At 38.1% G+C, this 22,019-nt stretch overlaps 1 protein-coding gene across 3 annotated transcripts in view; it reads left to right on the top strand.

The window, feature by feature from the left end:
- unc13d (unc-13 homolog D (C. elegans)) overlaps window positions 1-22,019 on the top strand; it is a 407,222-nt gene that overhangs the window by 295,956 nt on the left and 89,247 nt on the right. For all 3 annotated transcript variants that reach the window (XM_051936229.1, XM_051936228.1, XM_051936230.1), the window contains 4 exons: window positions 4,273-4,368; window positions 8,894-9,100; window positions 14,249-14,320; window positions 19,897-19,976. In XM_051936229.1, coding sequence (XP_051792189.1) covers window positions 4,273-4,368; window positions 8,894-9,100; window positions 14,249-14,320; window positions 19,897-19,976 — 455 coding nt within the window. The remainder of the gene's footprint in view (window positions 1-4,272; window positions 4,369-8,893; window positions 9,101-14,248; window positions 14,321-19,896; window positions 19,977-22,019) is intronic.

Genomic DNA, 22,019 nt, shown 5'->3' with positions numbered 1-22,019 from the left:
GGCGATACTCCATCTGGACCCGCTGCTTTGCTGGCACGAAGTCTCCTCAGCTCTCTGCTCACTTGCGCTTTTGTAATTATGGGTGTTGATGTCTCTCCTATGCTGGTATCAGCAGAAGGATGTGTGGAGGGTGCAGTACTCCGAGGTGAGAGTGAGAGTGGGTTAGGGTGGTCAAACCTGTTAAAGAAGATGTTCATTTGGTTTGCTCTATTTACGTCTCTCTCGATGGTGGTACCCCGCTTCGAGCTGCAGCCAGTGATGATCTTCATCCCATCCCACACTTCCTTCATGCTGTTATTCTGCAACTTCTGTTCCAGCTTTGTCCTGTACTGTTCCAACAACAATAAATAGCAATGCTTACAAACTCCACAGTTGATGAGTGATCCCCTGCTCCTGAGCTTTCCTACCTCACTTATATAGAGAGAATGAGGGCTCAGGAGCAGTGACAACAGGACAATTTGCTCCCCCCACAAATAAACAGGAAACAGCTGAACATTTAAAGAGACAGAACATAATTATAGAGTTACAAATGAATCCAACAGAAATAACATAAAGATATGAAAATTAATAACTCAAAATTAAGAACAACAAAAATAAAACATAAAATACACATACATTCACATTTCTGTTCCATGTATGGTCCCATGCCATATCAAATTGTCTACTAACAAATTCAGGTTTTACTTTTAAAGGGCATTATTTAAAGTCATACTCAATAAATTTCAATCAACTGTCAGATAGCATGTTCTCAGATTCATCTTACTCTTAAAATGTATTTGATTTCTGTAATCCGATCAATCTTTTTCACTAGTTCTTCTCTTTTCCTTTTGCTACCACCGTTACTTGAGGAAAATGTAGCTTTTTATCTCAACGGTCAAGGTCAAGGTAAACTTTATTATCTCAAAGGGAAATTTGTTTTATCTCTGTCTTTAGCAATCCTGTTGTCCAATGCAACACTAGACACCGTGTCACTTTCTGGTCACTTTTTGATCATTGGGCTGTCATATCTAAATTACAATTCCCATATCATCCAGTCCAGGTTCCATGATGGCAGCACATTTATCACTCAGGAATCCTCCAGTTCTTTTAGCATTTGTAAATGTAAGCCAAGTGTCATCCTGCGCAAGTTCTATCATGGATGCCTGAAGGAAACAGAACAGTATTGGCAAAGTTAACCAGCAATTCAGATGATGACACACCAGAAACAATAAAACTAACTGATAAATAAACTAATCTGTCCCTATCTTTTTACAGACCAAACTTTTATTTTTTTTTGGACAGTAGTAACTTTGCAACTGGCTTTCTCTTCTTTGTGGCACAGTAATACACAATACATTAAAACAAGTAATTACATGTCCAGTATGTTTTGACAGCAATCTAATTATTTTCAATAATTATAGATTTATAGTTTTTGTTTTAATTGTTGAATTACCCATGGGTCTCATTTCCTAACTTTTAGCCATTTTTTGCCAGTATTTCGTCTGTAAAATTCTGATGAATTCTTCTTCTTCTTTTGGCTGCTCCCGTTAGGAGTTGCCACAGTGCATCATGTTCTTCCATATCTTCCTGTCTTCAGCATCTTGCATCTTGTCACACCCAGTGCCTGCATGTCCTCTCTCACCACATCCATAAACCTTCGCTTAGACCTTCCTCTTTTCCTCTTGCCTGACAGCTCTATCCTTAACATCCTTTTCCCAATATACTCAGCATCTCTCCTCTGCACATGTCCAAACCAACACAATCATCGCTTCTCTGACTGTGTCCCCAAACCGTACAACCTGAACTGACCCTCTAATGTACTCATTTGTATTCCTGTCCATCCTCCTAACACCCAATGCAAATCTTAACATCTTTAACTCTGCCATCTCCAGCTCTGTCTCCTTTTTTTTAGTCAGTGCCACCGTCTCCAACGCACATAACATAACTGATCTCACTACCATCCCGTAGACCTTCCCTTTCTCTATTGCTGATATTCATCTGTCACAAATCACTCTTGACACTCTTCTCCACCCACCCCATCCTGCCTACACTCTCTCCTTCGCCTCTCTTCCACACGCCCCGTTACTCTGTACTGTTGTTTCTAGGTATTTAAACTCATCCACAACTTCCTATCCACACCATGATAGAACAATTTGAATCCAACTACCTGGCCTTACTTCCCTTCCATTTAGTCTCATGGACACACAATATATCAATCTTCCTCTTCTCCAACACATTGGCTAACTCTCTCCCCTTACCAGTCATAAAACCAATATTCAAAGTTCCTACCTTCACTTCCACTCTCTTTATCTTCCTCCTCTCCTCCTGCTTCTAGACATGCCTTCCCCTCTTCTTCCCCTTCAGGCTATCAGTAGCCCAATTTCTGCCAGCACTCTATTGATTAAAAGTACTGGTGGTGGCCATTGTTAACCTGGGCCCCGACCAATCCAGTGTGGAAATCTATATTGTTGTCTGCATGTTGATCTGGCAAAATTTTACACTGGATGCCCTTCCTGACGTAACCCTCCCCATTTATCCAGGCTAGGGACTGGCACGAAAAAACACACTGGGTATTTGCATCCCCTGTCAGGCTGGATTGCACAAACCGGACTGAAGAAATGCAAAGGAGTGCATACTACAAACCAATAATGCCTTGTCAAAGATAATGTATGAACTGTGTGTATAATACATCTGTGTTATTTAATTATTTCCTATTACATTGTTTGGAATGCTAACAGGCTTTTAAACACAAGGTACCCTCACTTTTCTTTCATATGTGCTTGTTATGTCCTGCCTCTGCCCTGTGCCACCCTTTGGTGCCTACAGTCTGCCTATCTACCAGGCAAATAAGGACAAAGTCCCATGAGATTATTGCGGGCTAATTAAAATACTGGGAGATATGAACCCGATTCAAATGAGCAAAAGCAGAAAACAAAAGAAACAAACAAAAAGTATTGAAACACCACCTTACTGCCCAATTTTTGATTGTCTTCACTTCTAACTAATTTACAAAAGAATGGATTTAAAGTGTATCCATTAAACTAACATTGGTAACATGGCCATATTTAACCCAGAGGTAATTGGTTTGACCCTCGGGTTGAACTGTGGTCATGAGAATACTAACCAGTTGGAACGCATCAGACAGAAAATGTATCACGTGACAACCTGACCGCGGTCACATGCATTTCACATTCACATGATCTGTCAGCTCAAGAAAATGTAAACAAAATCAAAAAATAACCATGAAATTTAAATGTTTTTGGATTATATATTATATATTTTTTAAATTATTATATTTGTAAATGTGACTAACCCTATAAAACTGTAGTGACAAGTTAAGCAAAATTACACCTTTTATTGGCTAACTAGAAAGATTACATTATGCAAGCTTTCAAGGCAACTCAGGCCCCTTCTTCAGGCAAGATATAATGAAGAAGGGGCCTGAGTTGCCTCGAAAGCTTGCATATTATAATATTTCTACTTAGCCAATAAAAGGTGTCATTTTGCGTTACTTCTCACTACGTCCTGTAGCAGTAGAGGTTCTAATCCACCTCTTGAACCCTCAGGTACCACTCCAAACACCAGATAAAAGTCCAAGACTCTTTTATTTTGTGATAGTCACGTGCACAAAACACCCTCCACTCCACACTGCTCATACAAATCAATAATAAAGCACAATAATCACTCCTCCTCTCCCAGACACTTCGCCACTCTACCTCCCAGCTCAGCTCAGTGTCTGGGCTTTCTCAGAGTCCTTTATACTCCCTGACCCGGAGGTGTTCCTGTCCATTACCTACAAGTCCTTATTCCTTCCGGGTCAGGGTAAACAGTCCTTATCTTCAACCCGGGAGCACGTCGTTTCTTCCTGTCATTGGATTATGACGCACTTCCGGGTTATAGGGCATATATGAGTCCACGGGCTTCCCGACAGCAACTCCCAGTGGTCCCCAAGGTATCCAGCAGGGCTGTGCATAAAAACTACATAGTCCATGAGGCCCTGCTGGAATTCGGGGCCCGTCCATGCTGTCGGGAGAGCTCCTCCTGGCGGCCTGGGGGTGAGGGCCGGAATATGAAGCCGGCCATCCATCACAGTCCATAATGGCTAACATGGTACAACACTCTAGTACTACCTATAAAACTGTGTAATAGAATGTGTTCTTTATAAGATTAAATTGTACTGATACAAAAAAAAGACATACATTTTCCATTGAACATTTTGCTTATTCTTAGGACTAATCAATAATGAGTTCAATGTAATGTTTACCCATATTATTTGTATGTATTTTATTGCAGGATATGTGCAAAATTGCAGTAATGTATTGCACTATGCTGAAGCAACAGGCGACTCAGCTATCTGGAAAATCACATCATGGAGATGCTGCAAATCTGGTAAGTTTTCTGAGTTGGCATATTGAGGATAATAACTACAATTACAATTATTTAAATTGTATTCCTAAATATAAATATTATATTTATAAATTTAGCTATTATTTGCTTTTTGTTAACAATATGGCAGATAAACAGTTTGTTGATAATGTATTAAAAGATTAAGAAAAGGTTATACTTAACATGTATTACTTAATTTCCCAAAAACAGATAGACTATCAATAATGTTGCAAACAAGGAAAATCTAGATCAATGTGTAGTAGTGTATAATTTTTTAACTTGTCATAATCCATTGGGATTGCATTTTTTTTAATTAAATGTTAATACTTTTGAAACCTCCCAGTGACATTATACTTTTTCAGGGTCGTCTTCAAAAAGAAAATAAAATGTAAATAATTTTCTCTGGTCTCACTTTTTGTCCATCAACAGTATCTGAAATTGATTTTACCTGTTGTAGCTGCTGGTGAGTAAGGCAGGATCAAGCACAGGTCAAACACATGCCGAAAGAAATCTCTTAGTTTAAACGTTAAAGGATTTAGTGAAAATTCAAAGCAAATAGTCCACGCAAGAATAAAGAAAAAAGATTGTTACACACATACACTAAAATGGCAAAAAAAATGAGAGAAACGTTTCTTCTTTAAATTTAGCTTTTCTTGTCAAACTTCAGTTATTTCTATACTTAAAGATGCTTTACTTTGCCTTCAGTACGCTGTAAACGTATGGCACTGCACATTCAATAGAGCATGTTAACTTTCATACCATTGACCACATAAGGCACAGTTTAAAACCATGTGCCCGCCAAGCCTTACACATGGCAAGGCAGGTCACTAACTGAGGCTAATCTATAGGCAGAGAGGCCAGAAATAGTTAGAATGTACCAATTCAATTCAACTTGCGGAGGTTGTAAGAACCTTCCATAGACTATGCACTAATATAGGCAAACATTTAATATAACTTAAATAACTAGCAAATGGCTCTTACACATCTGGCCCCTAATTGTATATGCTAAGAGCAAAAATCAGTGATTTTAACATTACGTAGTAAGGGCCTTAACTATTTAATGAACTTAAACTAAACTTAGGAAACTTAACACTTAAATGTAAACATATACTTAAATATAGAAACACAAACACAATTTGAGCATGCAAATGTTAAGATAAGTCATTTCAATTTATTGTTTCTTGGAGCAGACACAGTTTATGTATTCACGGGTCTGTCCAGTGCTGGTTTTCTTTAAGGGATTTTCTGCAAAGCAAAAAGAGCAACATGTGAGCATTCTTTGGTGAGTGAGTCATTCACTTGATCAAGTCTTTTCAGAGAAAGTTCCTTTAACTTCATTGTTGATTTATGTTCCTTCATAGGTTCTGCGATTAGTGGTTTTATTTTGTCTTTCTGGGCTGTGTTCAGATTAACTAACCATATATCGGAATGCCTTTCTTCTTTCAGATGCACTAGCACTTCTATGAACCTATGGAACCATACTACTGCTTTCTTTGAGCTTAACCATTTTGAGTAGTAGTCCATAAGTTCTTTTACTGTTTCAGTTTTCTCTTCCGCACTTGTTGAACTTACTACACATCCTTTGGTTTCCAGGTCATCATTAATAGGCAAGTCCACTTTAACAAGTCTCTTTGGCCATTCATTTACCCAGATCGTTGTAGACACAGAACACACATGAAATTAATGTATTCCAAATAAAGATATGTTATTTAACCTATACAACTCCAGACACTTCACACTCAGATAAACAGACTTGTGCTGGGAGAACTTCAGCTGCGTTTTGGGGGGTTGGGCGGTGGGGGTATAGGTGGGGGGATCAGGATAGCAGACTGCTTGGTAAAAAAAAAAGGGTGGCATGGGAGGAGGATCTCTACACTGCTTGAGACACTATTTCTTGGCAGCAGTGCTTTTTTTAATTTTCAAAATAGCCTCTGCACTAACAATCCTGTTAGAAGTTCCTAAATTATTGAGCACTTCATGAAGAAAACAGGGGAAACAGAAAGACCTTACAGAAAGGAGAATTTTAAGTCTAAATACAATGTCAGTAGCCTATCATGGCTTGTCTCAGGGTGATGAAAAGAAGATAGGCATAGGCCTCAGACTGCTATGCTCCATGACTGTTGAGTGCTCGGAGTCAGCATCTGATGGAGCATTTGGCAAGTCTTGGAAGAGAGGCAGGTAGTGAAAGCTTTGAATATTTATGTAAAACCAATGGTTCACCCTTCATTTCTGTCCAAAAGCCCATGAGACATCCCAGCATCAACACCAACTGGCTATACAGTGCAATCTGAGCACAACATGGAAGACTGTATGGCAGATGCCTCTAAATGAGGATGCTGATAATTACGTTCAGGGCGTGTTTTACGAATGTGAATGTCAAACTAAACAGTTTGTTTTAGGAGGTCAAAAATCGGGAGGTACATTCAAAGAAATATTTCAAGATAAAGCTGAGAGAAATGTTGGGTAACATAGAAGGTACGTAACACTAGGTAAAAAAACAAAAAATAAAAACAAAATGAAAGTGTATGGAGCTCAACTCGAGGAGTTGAAACACATGTTTTTGATCTTAATTAAAAATTTGACAACTGCCTCCAATTAAAAAAGCTGTTTTAGAAACCAAATGTATATGCTAGAAAATAAATTTGTGTGTAAATTGTGTTTAAACAGTGTGTATGTACAATAACATTGCGTACGTCTATTTCCTTGCTTACTTCAAGAGGTATTAAAACTAAACTTGGTATAAAGGAACACACATTTTCATCCCAAAGTGGAAATTTTATGATGAAAATCGACTTTTCGACTTTAATCTCAACATAGACTTTTTATTTCTTCACTGTGACCCTAATACACTTCCATATGACATACAGGAACTTGCCCTTTCATATTGACTTTGACATCTGACTACCTCTTTTTTATTTGGGGCACTGTGCAACTTTCTGAACTTGAGCTTTGAGAACTACTCCATCAGTTTCCTTTTGTTGCTCATACTATTGCCTGGAACTTGCTGAAGTTTGAAAGATGTATAGCCTGGGTTTTGCTCACATACAGTAAATGTTACTCAGTTGTTCAAAAAAACAAATGGAGAATGAAACAGATGTATAGTGCTAATTTAATTTCCTCTGATTTTTGTCTAGACAACTATCTCTTTCTCTTTCTGGGTTGCTAACCCTTCATTGTCATGGGGTAAGATTGCACTTTTCCAGTTACGACACTACTGTCTTTTTTCTGCTGTGGTGTCTATTTCTGTTCCCTTTCCAAAAACCACTGTAGCTATCATTTTCATACTTCCTACATTAGCATTCCAACCTGCTATTTTCCTTCCAGTGTGGATCACTCTCTCCCTCAGTCCCTCAAGGTTGCATAGGGTCTTGACATTGTCCAGATCATGCTTGTACCTCCCACAACCTGATGTCACCTTTACAATACTTTTGGAGTGATTTCCCACAGAGGTAGTGTGGTCGAAGTTTAACCGTCTTATTAAAGAAAGAAACATCCTTTAACAGCACAATTCAGTAATCAGGCAGGAGAAAAGCTGTTCATTGTATCTTTTAATTGCTTGTCAGCAAAATGCCTTGGAGGGAGCATTCATCAAAAGCAGTCTGTTACAGCATGGTCAGAATGATCAGAATGGTCAGAAAAACAAAGAATAGAGGTTCATTTTATAAACTGTTGAATTTACACTACATACAGTGTCAGTCAATGCATACATTTTACTCTGGTTGGTTCGTTGGTTTACAGCCAAATGATTTATATAAAATGAAAGTCTATTATATTATATTCTGGTTCTTCTTATATCTTTTTAGATGAGCCACCACCCTTGAAATATCTGTGCATATAACAACTGTCCATTCTGTTTTATAGGACATCTGCTAATTTCTTCAGTACATTTTATCAGCCTTTCTTCTGGTACATTCTTTATTTACTTGACCATCTCAATATTTTTCCTAAACCAATTCTTATATTTCAGTGAACATTTCGTTGTTCACTTGACCTTTATCTTGTTTCCAACATTTATTAACCCTTTATGCTGTTTCTTAAAGATGAATGCTATGTTACCCTAAAATTAGTTCTTCCACCATAGAAATTAGGAAATGATTTTAGTACACCAAAGCAAACTACTGTATAACTTAGGATTTGATCAACTCACAACATCGGATGCATTTCAATGACTTTTAATAAAGAATAAAAGCTAAAATGTTTTTGTTAGCAAAACAGCAAATGTGTTATTTTGACTTTGCAACAAATTAAGTTATCATTGAAGATGATATTCTCTTTTACTGTATTTTTAAAGTATTCACCTGCACTATTACCATCCCAAGGCCCTCCTATAGACTGATACCACCACTGGGACAGGTTTCCACACTGTACATCTTGCACTGGGATAACCTCCAGTCCTCTTAAGCCTGTATTGCATCAAGTGCATTTGGGAATGTTATGCTGTTTTATGCTATAAACCATATATTCAGATTTTTTGCTATGATGAATGTCTTGTTATTTTATAATTGTTTTGTTTTGTCACTTTTTACAGCTTTGTGTGGTAGTGAATAATATTGAACACCTACGAACAGTGCTGAAGAAGCTCCCAGAACAACTAGATTGGATTGGTCTGAAACAGAAGACAGCTCAAGTAATTACAGAGGAACAGTTCCACAAAACACTTTACCACCAATTACAACGTGCAGAAAGCATCTTGAACCAGCAGATCAGTGCTGCAGTTATTACACTTGGACAGAAGGTATTAGGATTAAGTACAGTTTCTATATTTACTTAAATTTTAACAAAATATCAGATTGATCCATCCTACAAAAAAACAAAGTACTCTAAAGGTTTTTACTATAGAAAAGCCTTAGGGTAGGTAGTATTACTAAGCAAACAATGCTCATTTTGTGACAGTGTATAAAACAGGCCAAGTCAAGCATTCTTTGTGTAGAGATGTATTACACTATGTCTCAGTAATAGTGCTAAAGTTGCATTTTTAAATGATTTCATAAAAAAGTGAAACTCAATGTCCAAGTGAAGTTAGTCTCTCAAAAACGAGGGTTCAGTACAATGAATGGGTTCAGTTGTTTATTGAATATATACAAAACTATATATATAGTACTGGATTTTGATAATTTGTAGATAAGGTGTATGGTTCTCATTGTGGCTTTTTTCACTTAGCTTGCATTGCAGTATCATTCTATTCACAAGATGGAAGTAGGGAGCTAGGAGAAAAATCTTGCACAAGCACACTTTTATATATAACACCTTTAGCAGACTTTTCACCAGCCAATGCATCTTGCAAACAGCAAACCTTGCTATAGTATAGTAAAAAACAGTATTCAGAAAATAAGCTTTTTTCTAAGAATAAAAAGAATATTGTGCTTTTGTGGTGATGTGAGGTCACGTTAATTTCAACTTTTTCTGCCTGCTTGTGATGCGGATTCATGGTTTCCTGCTGATCCACTAAAAGAGTACAGTTAAAATAAAATGGGGGAAACATAGGCAAATTTATGCTTGACTACTGCATGTAAATTATTACCCACTCATGTTATATAGTTTATATATATATATATAGTAAAAACGTGTGAAAGGTTGATAAAGGGAACTAGGGAATGGTGGGGCAGGTGGTATCAATTGCATAAAAGAACAGACAGTAGTATTAAGCTGTGGAATGATCAACCCTTTGTCCATTCGAAATGCACACAATTTTGTCTTATTTTGAAAACTCACCTTTTCATGAAATATTTTAGAACTGCTTAGCTTAGCTATTATTGTACTGACAAAGAGTTTAGCATACGAAATTTTGTCTTAGTCTAGTTGCAGGTATAATTCTATAATATTAATAGTGCTACTAGCTCTTGCTTGTTTTTTATCTGGTTCTCTGTGGCTTTTGATGCTTGCTAAGTAACCATTGATAAAGGTGTCTGTTAAATACATAGAATAATAACCCTCTTTCCTTAGTGTCCAACCTCTCATACAACTCATCATACGCCTTTTCTTTAGCCTTTGCCACCTCTCTCTTCACCTTGCGCCTTATCTCCTTGTACTCTTGTCTACTTTCTGCATCTCTCTGACTATCCCACTTCCTCTCTTCCATCCTCATTCCACCACCAGGTTTCCTTTTCCTCCTTCCTCTTCCCAGATGTCACGCCAAGCACCCTTCTTGCTGTCACCCTTACTACTTCTGCTGTAGTTTCCCAGCTGTCTGGTAACTCTTCACTGCCACCAAGTGCCTGTCTCGCCTCCTCCCTAAACTCAACCTTGCAGTTTTCCTTTTTCAACTTCCACCATTTGATCCTTGGCTCTGCCCTCACTCTCTTCCTCTTCTTGATCTCCAACGTCATCCTACAGACCACCATCCTATGCTGCTTAACTACACTTTCCTCTGCCACCACTTTGCAGTCTTCAATCTCCTTCAGATCAACTCTTCTGCATGGGATATAATCTACCTATGTGCATCTTCCTCCACTCTTGTACGTAACCCTATGTTCCTCCCTCTTCTTAAAATATGTATTCACCACAGCCATGTCCATCCTTTTGGCAAAATCCACTATCCTCTGACCTTCTTCATTCCTCTCCTTGACACATACCTACCCATCATCTCCTCGTCTCCACTGTTCCCTTCACAAACATGCCCATTGAAATCCGCTCCAATCACAACTTTCTGTCCCTTGGGTACACTGTTCATCACTTCATCCAACTCACTCCAAAAATCTTATTTCTCATCCATTGCACACCCAACTTGCGGTGCATATGCACTAACAACATTCATCATCACACCTCCAATTTCCAGCTTCATAATCATTACTCTGCCTGACACTCTTTTCACCTCCAAAACACTCTTGACATACCGTTCCTTCAGAATAACTCTTACCCCATTTCTCCTCCCGTCCACACCATGATAGAACAATTTGAATCCACCTCCGATCCACCTGGCCTTACTCCCCTTCCATTTAGTCTCTTGCATGCACAATATATCAACCTTCCTTCTCTCCATCATATCTGCTAACTCTCTCCCCTTACCAGTCATACTGCCAACATTCAAAGTTCCTACCCTCAGTTCCACTCTCTTTACTTTCCTCCTGTCCTCCTGCCTCCGGACAAGTCATCTCCCGTTCTTCTCCTTCTTCTTCTTTGGCCAACAGTAGCCCAATTTCCACCAGCAACCTGTTGGCTAACAGTACTGGTGGCAGTCGTTGTTAACCCGGGGCTCGACTGATCCGGTATGTAAATTTGTATTGTTGTCCGCATATTGATTTGGCAAAAATTTTACACCGGATGCCCTTCCTGATGTAACCCTCCCCATTTATCCGGGCTTGGGACTGGCATTAAGAAACACACTGGTTTGTGCATCCCCTGTGGCTGGATTACTTTATCTTAGCTGGCAATTCATTCAAATGAGATAGTGGCTGGCTGGCACAGGTAAGCGCTTGTATCTGGTGTTGGAAGAAGGTGGATGTGTTGTACCCTTAACTGCTGGCATGGGGTGTGGGAGAGAAGAGGCAAAGTGACCAACATCTTCCAATGATGGTGTCGCACAGGTTGGGGATGTGGGTAACTGTGGGCACTGTGGAGACACAGAGGATGGTGATTGACAATATTTCCGTAGTGTGCTTGAAAGGACAATATTAAAATGTGCTAAAAAATTATTCCAGTCAGTTTACATATATTGATAACTAGCCATGTGCGCCCACTACGTTGCGCGTGTTAAAGTTGTCTGTGAAGGGCTCCTGTTTAAATGCGGCTGCCAGTCGTGAACTGGGCCCTTCATTGCACAGCATTATGATTTTTTATAAGTGAAACAAAATTACAAAAGAAAACCCTTGGACATTGATTCGATAGGAACGGCCTACTCGGAATCACTGCCCGAATAGTAATTATGTGGTGGTGTAGGAGCATTTCTGCTTCTCTCCGTTCACAGTCGGTGTCGTTTTCACAACGCTGTCGTTTCCTCTCACGATGTCTTCTCAACCTTTCTCCAATCTCGCAGGTTGATTTGTGGCAATCCAAAGAGTAAGGCAATATACACGGAGCAATGGTTATGAAAGGGGGACACATAGGTATCCAGGCTCTTTAAAGCATAAATAGGGATCACTTCACTGACATGTGAGCAAGCCACAGTACAACTGTGAGACACGCAGCACTCGCCGGCTACAATGTAACAATAATAATTTCCGGAACGTGCTGTTATGTTGTAATTCTTTTAACCCACTGTCTTTCTTTCATTCATATGTTACGTAGGCACGTACCTTTTATCTTCGGCAATCTCATTCTCTAATCAGGCCTCAGGAGCTAACCAGCGTAACACTGTCCACCACCCCTCCGTTATTCCGGCACATTGTTGACATCCGTGAGTAACAACAACGTACTAAACTGGAAGGTTGTCTACGCATGCGTGGAATTCGCGGACAAACAAAGATCAAGATCCAAATGAAGATTATATATAAAAATTAGTTAATTTAAAGCACAACAATTTGTTTAGTTTGAATGTCTGTGTTTTGAGGTGTGGCTGGAGTACTACAGTCTTCAGTAGTATAAGCCTGGAGGAGATTATTAATGCAATGCCTATGTTTTAGCTGTCTCTCTACTGCCATCTAGTGCTTCTTCTTCTAATTCATTCGCAGACAAACAAAGATCAAGATCCAAATGAAGATTATATATAGAGATATGATACATTAACTCAGATTTAAATTATATAGCTTTCTTCCAACATAATAATTTTGATTATTTGAAACGGTTTCAGTTAATAAGACAGGGAGTTGAGCTGAATAAGACAATAACAAAACATCATTGTACGTGAGAACAAAGCTACAGTATCTACAGGTGGAATAAATCATATTTCATTTAATATTGTACAACCAATAAAAGATATAAAACACGATGTTCTGTGTCAGGTAATTAGCACTTCAAAAAAAGGCATATTCATTATTGTTTAAATGCAAATGGAAGTGCTTTTTTTTTCATTCAGTGCCGGTCATTTCTTTTGCATTTATCTTAGAAACAACACGTCTAATTTTATGTTTATTTATATTATTTGTCATATTTGGCTATTAATTTATGATGACATGTTTACTTTATATTACTTTTCACAAATTTATTTCATTCTACTGAAAGACTAATAATAACTGCTTTTAATTCAACTTGTGATTGTTTTTTGAAGGTCAATTCAGGGGCAGAGTTAACTAAGTAGTACTTCATGCTTGCTTGCTTGTGCTGCTTAAGAAGGTATTTAAGAAAGAGATGAAAGAGTAGCTTGTACATTGCATAAGTGCTTCATACAGTTGCTTGCTGATCACTAACATTCATAATTTTTGGGAAATGCATACTGGTACAATTTTTTTGTATTTTCTACATTCATTTTTAGCCCAAGTTTTTCACCCCTGTTGCTTCCACACTCCTTTCCTAACACCTACAGGCAACATTTCCAATTTGGTAATGTGTTTGTAAATTTGCATCCCTCACTTGTCCCCAACTACTATAGGTCAGTTTTTATTTTTTCTCGGATGGTTTTGTACACCAGCCAGCTTCTCCAGTCCAATATAACACTTGAGTTACTTCCTCCAAACACACTTCTTTAAGTCTCCCTAAAGCCATTTAGAGATAACCAATGGTTTGGCTGCATGTTCTTCTCCCAACTGTAGCCACAATGGTAGCCATAGCCTAGAATGGACCCCTCTGCTGTTTTCTGATCTTACTCTTGAATGTGGGAAGAACACCCAGACAAACTAAAATGTAGCAGATGTATCATTGTGTACTGTTATGGTTAATAAAATATAACATTTTTGTGGAGTAGCATGTCTGAGACCTTCTTTAAACTTTTTCCTAAATGTCAAAACTACTATTGTGGAGATTTTGAATTTGGACACGTTATAATTTTTCTTGTGGTTCTTCTCTTTTTTAGCTTCATGAAGATATTGAAAAGCATATTCTTCTTCTGTCCAGTCTCCATGGTCTGCTTCCTAGGCCAGAAGAGGTAAGCGATAAGTTCAGACTACTTTTAACAATTTCAATAATTTTTAATCAACATAATAAACATATCTATTATTAATAAACATATCTCTAAAATGTAAACAAAAAAGTAGTTAGCAACATGGTTGTGCAGTAGTTACTTGGACTGCACCACAACTTCCTCCCTAGTTGCTGCCTGGATTGAGTTCACACGTTTTCTTTGGGTCTAAATGGATGTTTTCTCAGTTGTACAGAGTGGTTATATGAGTTACTGTAGCCTTTGTGTCAGCTTGAACCTAGCCTTGCAGGGCCAGACATGATTCTCAAATGGGACTACACATTTGGGGACAACTTGTTAAAAAGTTTGTAGTGAAGAGCTGTGAATTCCACTGTGGTAAAGGCTATGCCCACAAGGCTTCTTCATTAAAAACCTGCCCCTGACTCCATCAGTCCATGCATTTTAAACTGCTAGAGTTTCAGGGAGAGAGCAAAAGACAATGAAGAAAGGAAAGAAACTATAAAGCTAAAACCGCTATTACCAATTTAGTAACTCAGTAGCACAAGATAATTGAAGCATAATGATACAATTAGTATATTGTAATGAGCGTAGTGACAAGAGTAGACAGACACATACAAACACACCCACCTATACACACACACACACATGTAAATCACTGCATCTATTTGACTATGTGTTTGAGAAGTACTTCTGTCTGCTATGATATCTTTCTGTCACTTTATCACTGTATGGCACAACAACAGCAAGCAGAGTTTAGATAAGCATTGTGGTCTATGGATATACTACGTGTTAAAATGCTGCTGCTATATCCTGGCATGGCATGTTTGCATTTCCAATTCGACAGTAATGTTAACTTCCTTTAGTTATTTGTTTAGACGTACAGGATGTTGTGCAGCATCCTGTTCTACTCTTGTCTTTTGGCAGATTTGTTGATTCGAGTGTTTTGAGAACTGAAATCTATATCTCCTGTTGCTCTTCATTATCAGATTTCTTAACAGCAGTACTTTTTACAGGGTGTGACACATCATTTACTGCAAATGCATATTTTGCAGTTGACATTTTCAGAAATACAGTTGTCAATTCTTTAAACCTTACATCGACTCCCGCACTATCGTCATAACTGTGAATAACAGGGAGCACACACAGTACCCGCAACAACATATTGTTTACTTTTACCACTAGCCTATTGATGTCTTTAAATGCCAGTATATAATATAATGACACAGAAAAGTTTTTCGCTTGCAACAGATGTTTATTTTTAATGCATGCAGTGTGCTCTCTGCACATACAATACACATTCATATATTTAATATGGATCTTTTTAAGAAGCTTTTTGGCTGTAGACAGTTTATCATAATCAGAAGCTTGCTATCTGTTGGACCAGGTTAACAAGAGCACCATTGCTCTTTGCAATTCAATATCACCACCTGTACTTTGAGTGTTGCCTTTATGAGGTATAGGACAGGTGAAGAAATTATTCCCAACATGTTTTAAGCAAAATTCACTCTTATCTGTAGATGTTGTGAAAATAAATATACTTTTTTCATGTTTCAAGGTTATTTGAATCCTAGCTGCAAAAGGCAAAATAGGTTGCACAGATGTGTACAGAGATGAGTACAAAACAGAATTGAATACAAGTGGAGGTTGTTTTGCTTTTAAAGCAGGTCGGCGGAAGTGTTGTAATCGGGGGCTTGAACCGGAAGTGACATTTTCAGAATAAGGCAGAATTTCCCATGTCTGGTCTGCAGAGAAAAGAAAGAAAGGTTTACTGCACCCCGCCACCCCCTGGCCTGGCATGGAATTACCTTTTTTTTGTCCTTCTAGCTGCCTCCCATGGGCATGTGTGTGACAACATATATATTATACATCTGGCTTTGTAAGACTAGCTCAAATCAGTCGGCCATTCTTCCCTGACCTCCAGTGACGTAATTAGGGGTGGGCGGACCGGGCAGCACATTTTTGGGGGTGGCATTATTGGCCAAAAGACACAATTACAAATCGTATGTAAGCAGTAGGCTTCAAAAATAATTTTCAGACTGTCCTTCTGTGATGGCATCAGACACAGCAGTTGAAATTTATGAGGCAATAACAAAAATAAACATAAACATTACACCGATAATAATTTCTATGAAGATAAAGAACTAATTTACAATTTATAATTTTGTTTCGTTATCAATCCGAATGCGTTCTTGCTCTGCACAGAAAACATCCCCACCTATCACTTGTACACTACACTGGTTCTGGCTTTCGCAACGTAATTATATTAAACTAATAATTAGAACACGGTTTATCAGTGCGTCTATACTATATTCTTGTTTAGTTGATGCTTATAAATTATTATATGTGAAAATGATTGCTGTTTCTCTATATATGAATGCAAAATTTATCTTAATTTTTCTCTATACATTATTCAAATTTTCTATTTAAATAGGTTAACATATTCAGATATGTTGGAGGGCGGCAAATTGAAGCATCGCCCTGCCCCGAGCAGCACGAACTCTAGCTATGCCACTGCTGACCTCTCTCATAAACAAGGCATTTTCATCTGCAAAGTGGCTGTTATGCACAAAAACACAGCAATACTTAACACTAGAATCCCTGAAGCCTACAAAAAAAACTTGTAATCCTTCGAACCTCTCCTTTAGCGTCTTTTGTTTTGCAAATGTGATGATCAGCACAAGCAACAACCAGCCTGCTATCCCATACTCCCACTGATGCAGCTCAAGTCGCAAAGAAGATTCTCAGAGTTCAAGTGTGTTTATCTAGGTGTGAGGTGCCTGGAGTTGCATAGGGTAAATAATGTATTGTTATTTGGAACACACGCATTTCATGTGTGTTCCATGTCTACAACGATGTGGGTTAAATGTAGGATGACAGGAAATGTTGAATACGTACCTAAAACAGAAAGTTTTTCATGTTATAGTACTAATGACAACATTTTGACATGTATAATGTGTGAAGACTGAAGTCCAAATATCAAATAAACACTTTCACAACAGGTACAAGTATAACAAAACAAGTGTGCTTTTTATTCAGGAATATAACCGAAGAAAAAGAAATCGGGTTAGGGTATGAGGTTGACATGACCGCTTGGGTGGTGCAGCAGTAAGAACTGCTGATTGATAATCAAGTGGTAGTGAACTGTTCTTATTGTTTCTAGTATAGAATAAAAACATACATTTGATTTGAGTCTGTAACAGGTAACAGCTGGTGTAAATTTATGGTACTTGTAAAGGTCAGCGTTTTTTTTTTAATTTTTATTCTCTCAGTCACGTTCACAATCCCCCAGATCTGACACTGCTGTTTGCAAATAAAGATGTGCTATAACAGAGGTGAACTCAGGTGAGGATGAGGGTTCTACATTGGAGGAAGAGAACAGAAGACATCCCTGCAAGAAACGACCACTCACTTGTAACACCAACGCTGCTGCACCAGGCATAAAGGCAAAAGATGGCACCCTTTGGATACAGCAAAAGGTCCTTAGCTCGGGGTGGAATTACAAGTTGACAAGCCTTTGACAAGTATACAGTAGACCCCCACGAGAATGCGGTTCAGGGTTCGTGGACTCAGTCGTTTGCAGGTTTTTCCTTAGAACCTAACTAATAATTGTTAGTGGAAACCACAAATATCCTCCGCAATTTTTTATGGCTTTTTTCATGGCAATACTGCACTGTAGAGAGAACAGGAAGCAACTGTAGAGGAAAACGAGGCTTGGGATGGTGAAAGTAGCCAATCCAAGAGTGTACTCTACTAGAATTTGAAACTGTAACTCCCAGCAGTCCCTGCAGTGGCTCCGATTGGTCTTCTGGATCATTTCATGGTTCGGGTCTGGATTGTCTGCCGTCTGCCTGTATACATGAGGACTGTAAGTGGATTCATTGCTATCCTGCGAAGAAAGGAGTGCACCTGAACCCATCCACCGGTCTTCACCCATTCAGGAACTACCGGTAGGACTATCTTTACATTCCCATTCAACATGAGGATCTCTGGACTATCTATTTTTATCATTACATTTCATCTGTTGCTGTTTTTCATGGACTTTACTGTGTGTGTTTTGTTGGTGATTTGTTGTATTTACTGTATAATCGCCGTAAGGGGAACAAGGTTGGTATCGTTTTCATTTGTTTTCATTACATTCTTTATTTGCTGTTTGATTACCGGTTTGCTTTGTTTTTGTCTCTGTTTGTGAGTGCATGCGGGTCAGGTGAAGGCTGGGTGTGTCCCTGGAATCTCCACCATAAAAATAAATAAATCACTGTCTTCTCGATGGTGTGAATCTTAGCGGCACCGGATCGCTACAGCGTTATTAATTTCTCTTTGCTGCCAATTGACTGCTGCCCTATGACACATCTCCAGCTGAGTGTTCTCGCGTTTTCCATTGTGTTCTTCTTAATCCTTAAACCGCCGCAACCAGCTATAGTTGTTTCCCAGTGCCATTTGCCAGCACGTAGGAGCAGAGTATATTTGGTGACATACATTCATTGAAAGCCGTAACTGGCTATTGTTGGTTCACAGTGCAATTTACCAGCACGCCGGAGCTAATCAGTCAGTGCCGTACATTCGTTGAGCAGCCAGCTCATGACCACTGCCAGCCCTTGCAACATTGCAGCCTCACTGTCTCTGGGATTGAGCCGCTGCACTAGACTAGCTTACCAGTGTCAGCGTTGTCCTCTGTGTGCTTGGATGCAGCCAGTTCAAGCGCAGTTGGCTCGGTGATTTACTGAATTTAATCAATGGCGTCAGTTGCACCTTGTACATATTGTTCCAGTAGTTTTTATATAGTTTTTACAGTGCATTAGCAGAGTGTAAAATGATCAGTGTTGCAGTAATTGCGATGCTCTTTGCATGAAAAAAAATGTGTTCCATTAAAATTTCAGCTTTTATTTGTAAATTGTGACGTTTACTTAAAAAGTGCAGCAAAAAAGTATTTGGCGTCTAGGGATGCATTATCCCCCAAGTATGTGTCAGTTTAAGGGTTAAAGCCCCAAGATGCCATGGAAACGTCCTGCACCTTCTAAGGCTTCTGGCAATGAAAATGCGCTTGCATGAATTACAGTACATATATTGGTAACATCGGAATTTTACATTCTAGCACTGCGGGTGACATATCAGTACAGTACTGTACAGTATATGGGTTTACCTTTACATTCTTTTTTTTAGGTAATGTATTAAGCTGAGGTTAAAATGAAATTAAAGTGTTTTGGGGGCATATTTAGGGCTTAAACTATAAAAATAGGCATTTTGTAACCACGTCCATAATTTTTTTTTTCACAATTTGCAGATGCTCTAGGAACGTAACCCCCATGAATTTCAAGGGTGTACTGTGTATACACGTGTGTGTATATATACACCATGAAAGAAAAAGTTTGAGAACCACTGAAGTAGTGTATTTTACATTACCTGTAAATATCTAAAGTATAACTTTTTTATCTAATTATAATTATTCCAATATATGAGGGATGAAGGAAATTGAAGCTTAAATTATAGAAGAGTCAGAAGAAAAAGATATCATTGTTAAATATAGCAATCTCAAAAGACAAAAACATACCTGTCTGTTTTTCTTTTTCTCATTTTCTTTGCAGGCTGTTGGACCACTGATGAAGTTTCTTGAACAAGAATTTCATTATATGAATGAGAATCTGGTGCAGGAAAACTTTAATAGGTTAGTTTTTCATCGCTGAATGTGTCATCATGTTAACAGAAAATGATAACCAAATAATAGCCTCACATAACATTCTCATACCCGCTACTCCAAATCAGAGTAGCAGAGGGCCAAAGCCTATACTTTCAATTTTCAGTATAAGGCATAACCAACCCTGGAGTGGGTGCCTGTCCATAAAATTATTTTTCTTGCTTGTGCAACTAATCCTTTTTAAATGACTTAATGTCTTAAAACTAGAATACCGGAAGCCTACAAAAAAAATCATAATCCCGGGCCACCTTAAATTCCTTTGCACCTCTCCATCAGCATCTTTTGTTTTGCAAATGTGTCGATCAGCACAAGCAGCAAGCAGCCTGCTATCTCATCCCCCCCCCCCCCGAAAGAGCTGATTCTGTCGCAAAATTCTCAGAGCTCAAGTCTCTTTATCTGGCAGTGAGGTACATGGAGTTGTATAGAGTAAATAATATATCGTTAACAGATAACAATGCTTCAAAATGTCTGTAGTAAACAACTAGATGAAAATTAAACACATATTTTATGCATAGGTTTCTTTTATGTATACATTAACATATACATATAATTGTATACATTCGTTTGTACTTGGCTGTGCGATTGTGCCCCAAAATGACAGCCGTATTATCTGCCACTGCTCCATTACTGCCCTTTTCTAAATGCTGAATAAATAAAGAACAAAGTCCATCAAATTAAACAGCAGAAAATCCATAAGCAGTAAAATAACTCAGAGAATTTTGAAACTACTTGGTATTAAAACCTGCAACTACAAGGGTTTCTTGGGACAAATACAACGGAAACAGAGCATGTGTTTGTACAAAACTATTTCAACCTCAAGTTATAATGACATGTTGATTATTAACTAATTTACTGCGTGCTTTATCAGTTTTCAATCAGAAAACAAAACACTCTGTCCTGAGATGGTAATAACTCTGAGTACCTAGTATAAATCAAATGTATTTCAAATGAAACATTACAGTAATTACAGTAATAGGCATGAGAGAATACATTTTGCCCACGATATGATTCATTTTTTGATTCAGCCTTCATGATACAATATTCTCACAATATTAAATTTTAAAATGTACTCTATGTTTAGTGTTACTTATTACTAGAGATTCATAAATCAAAACACTGCACAATAATGTCTAATCAGTGTGCAAATACACAACAAGTCTTAATCTATGCTTTTGTAACATTTTCTATTTTTTATTAAAATCAAGAGTGGAAAGAAATGAAGTACAATTACTTTGTTACTGTAAGTTTTTCATGTATCTGTACTTTACTTTTGACTTTTACTCTACTACATTTTACAGCAAACATCTCAACTTTCTACTTCATTACATTTCTACATGGCGATGTGTTACATTTTACAGTCACATGAATTTTTTGTTCTCTCTGAAAGACCTTTTTATTGAGTCATGGGACTCAATTCACAAGCACAAACAAGTCGATTCAGTAGCGTGCCACAGGAGTGCAAAAATGCATGCATGATGCAGTCAGCCTTTTTCATTGAGAGCAGTGTTTCTTAAACTATGTCTCATGGACATGTCTGTGATGAGTTGCCTCACAATTGTGTGGTAAAATTAACCAAGTTTGTCCAAGCAGAAATTCTGTATCAAGTGATAAGCTGCCCAGTATTTATTGCATTATTTGCAGCAGTGAAACAGTGCTGTTGACACAGCACAGATAGTTTACGTTTTTGAGGCACTAAAATATAATAACAATTCCCACCTTTTATCTCAAAAACAATGAAACAATCGAACTGAGAAGACTGACAGCAAGGACTAGTATAAGAAAGGGGGAGAGATGAGGAAATGACAGACAAGCTTGTTAAGTGATGGGACCATGGCACAAGTTTGAAATATTGAAATGAAGATAGCAGGTGCAACTCAAGGACATTACAAGAGTTAGTGGTTTTGTGAGGGGTGAGTTAGTAGAATGAGGGTATGTATAGTGCCATTGTAGTTTTTTATACCAAGTGGAGTTTCAGTGGTCATATGCAATTGGTTGGACCCTCATTATTTTTTT

The sequence above is a fragment of the Erpetoichthys calabaricus genome, chromosome 14 (assembly GCF_900747795.2).
Source record: "Erpetoichthys calabaricus chromosome 14, fErpCal1.3, whole genome shotgun sequence".
Classification (NCBI taxonomy): domain Eukaryota; kingdom Metazoa; phylum Chordata; class Cladistia; order Polypteriformes; family Polypteridae; genus Erpetoichthys; species Erpetoichthys calabaricus.
The sequence above is the reverse complement of the archived record's forward strand: the minus strand, read 5'-3'. Positions and strand labels throughout refer to the sequence as shown.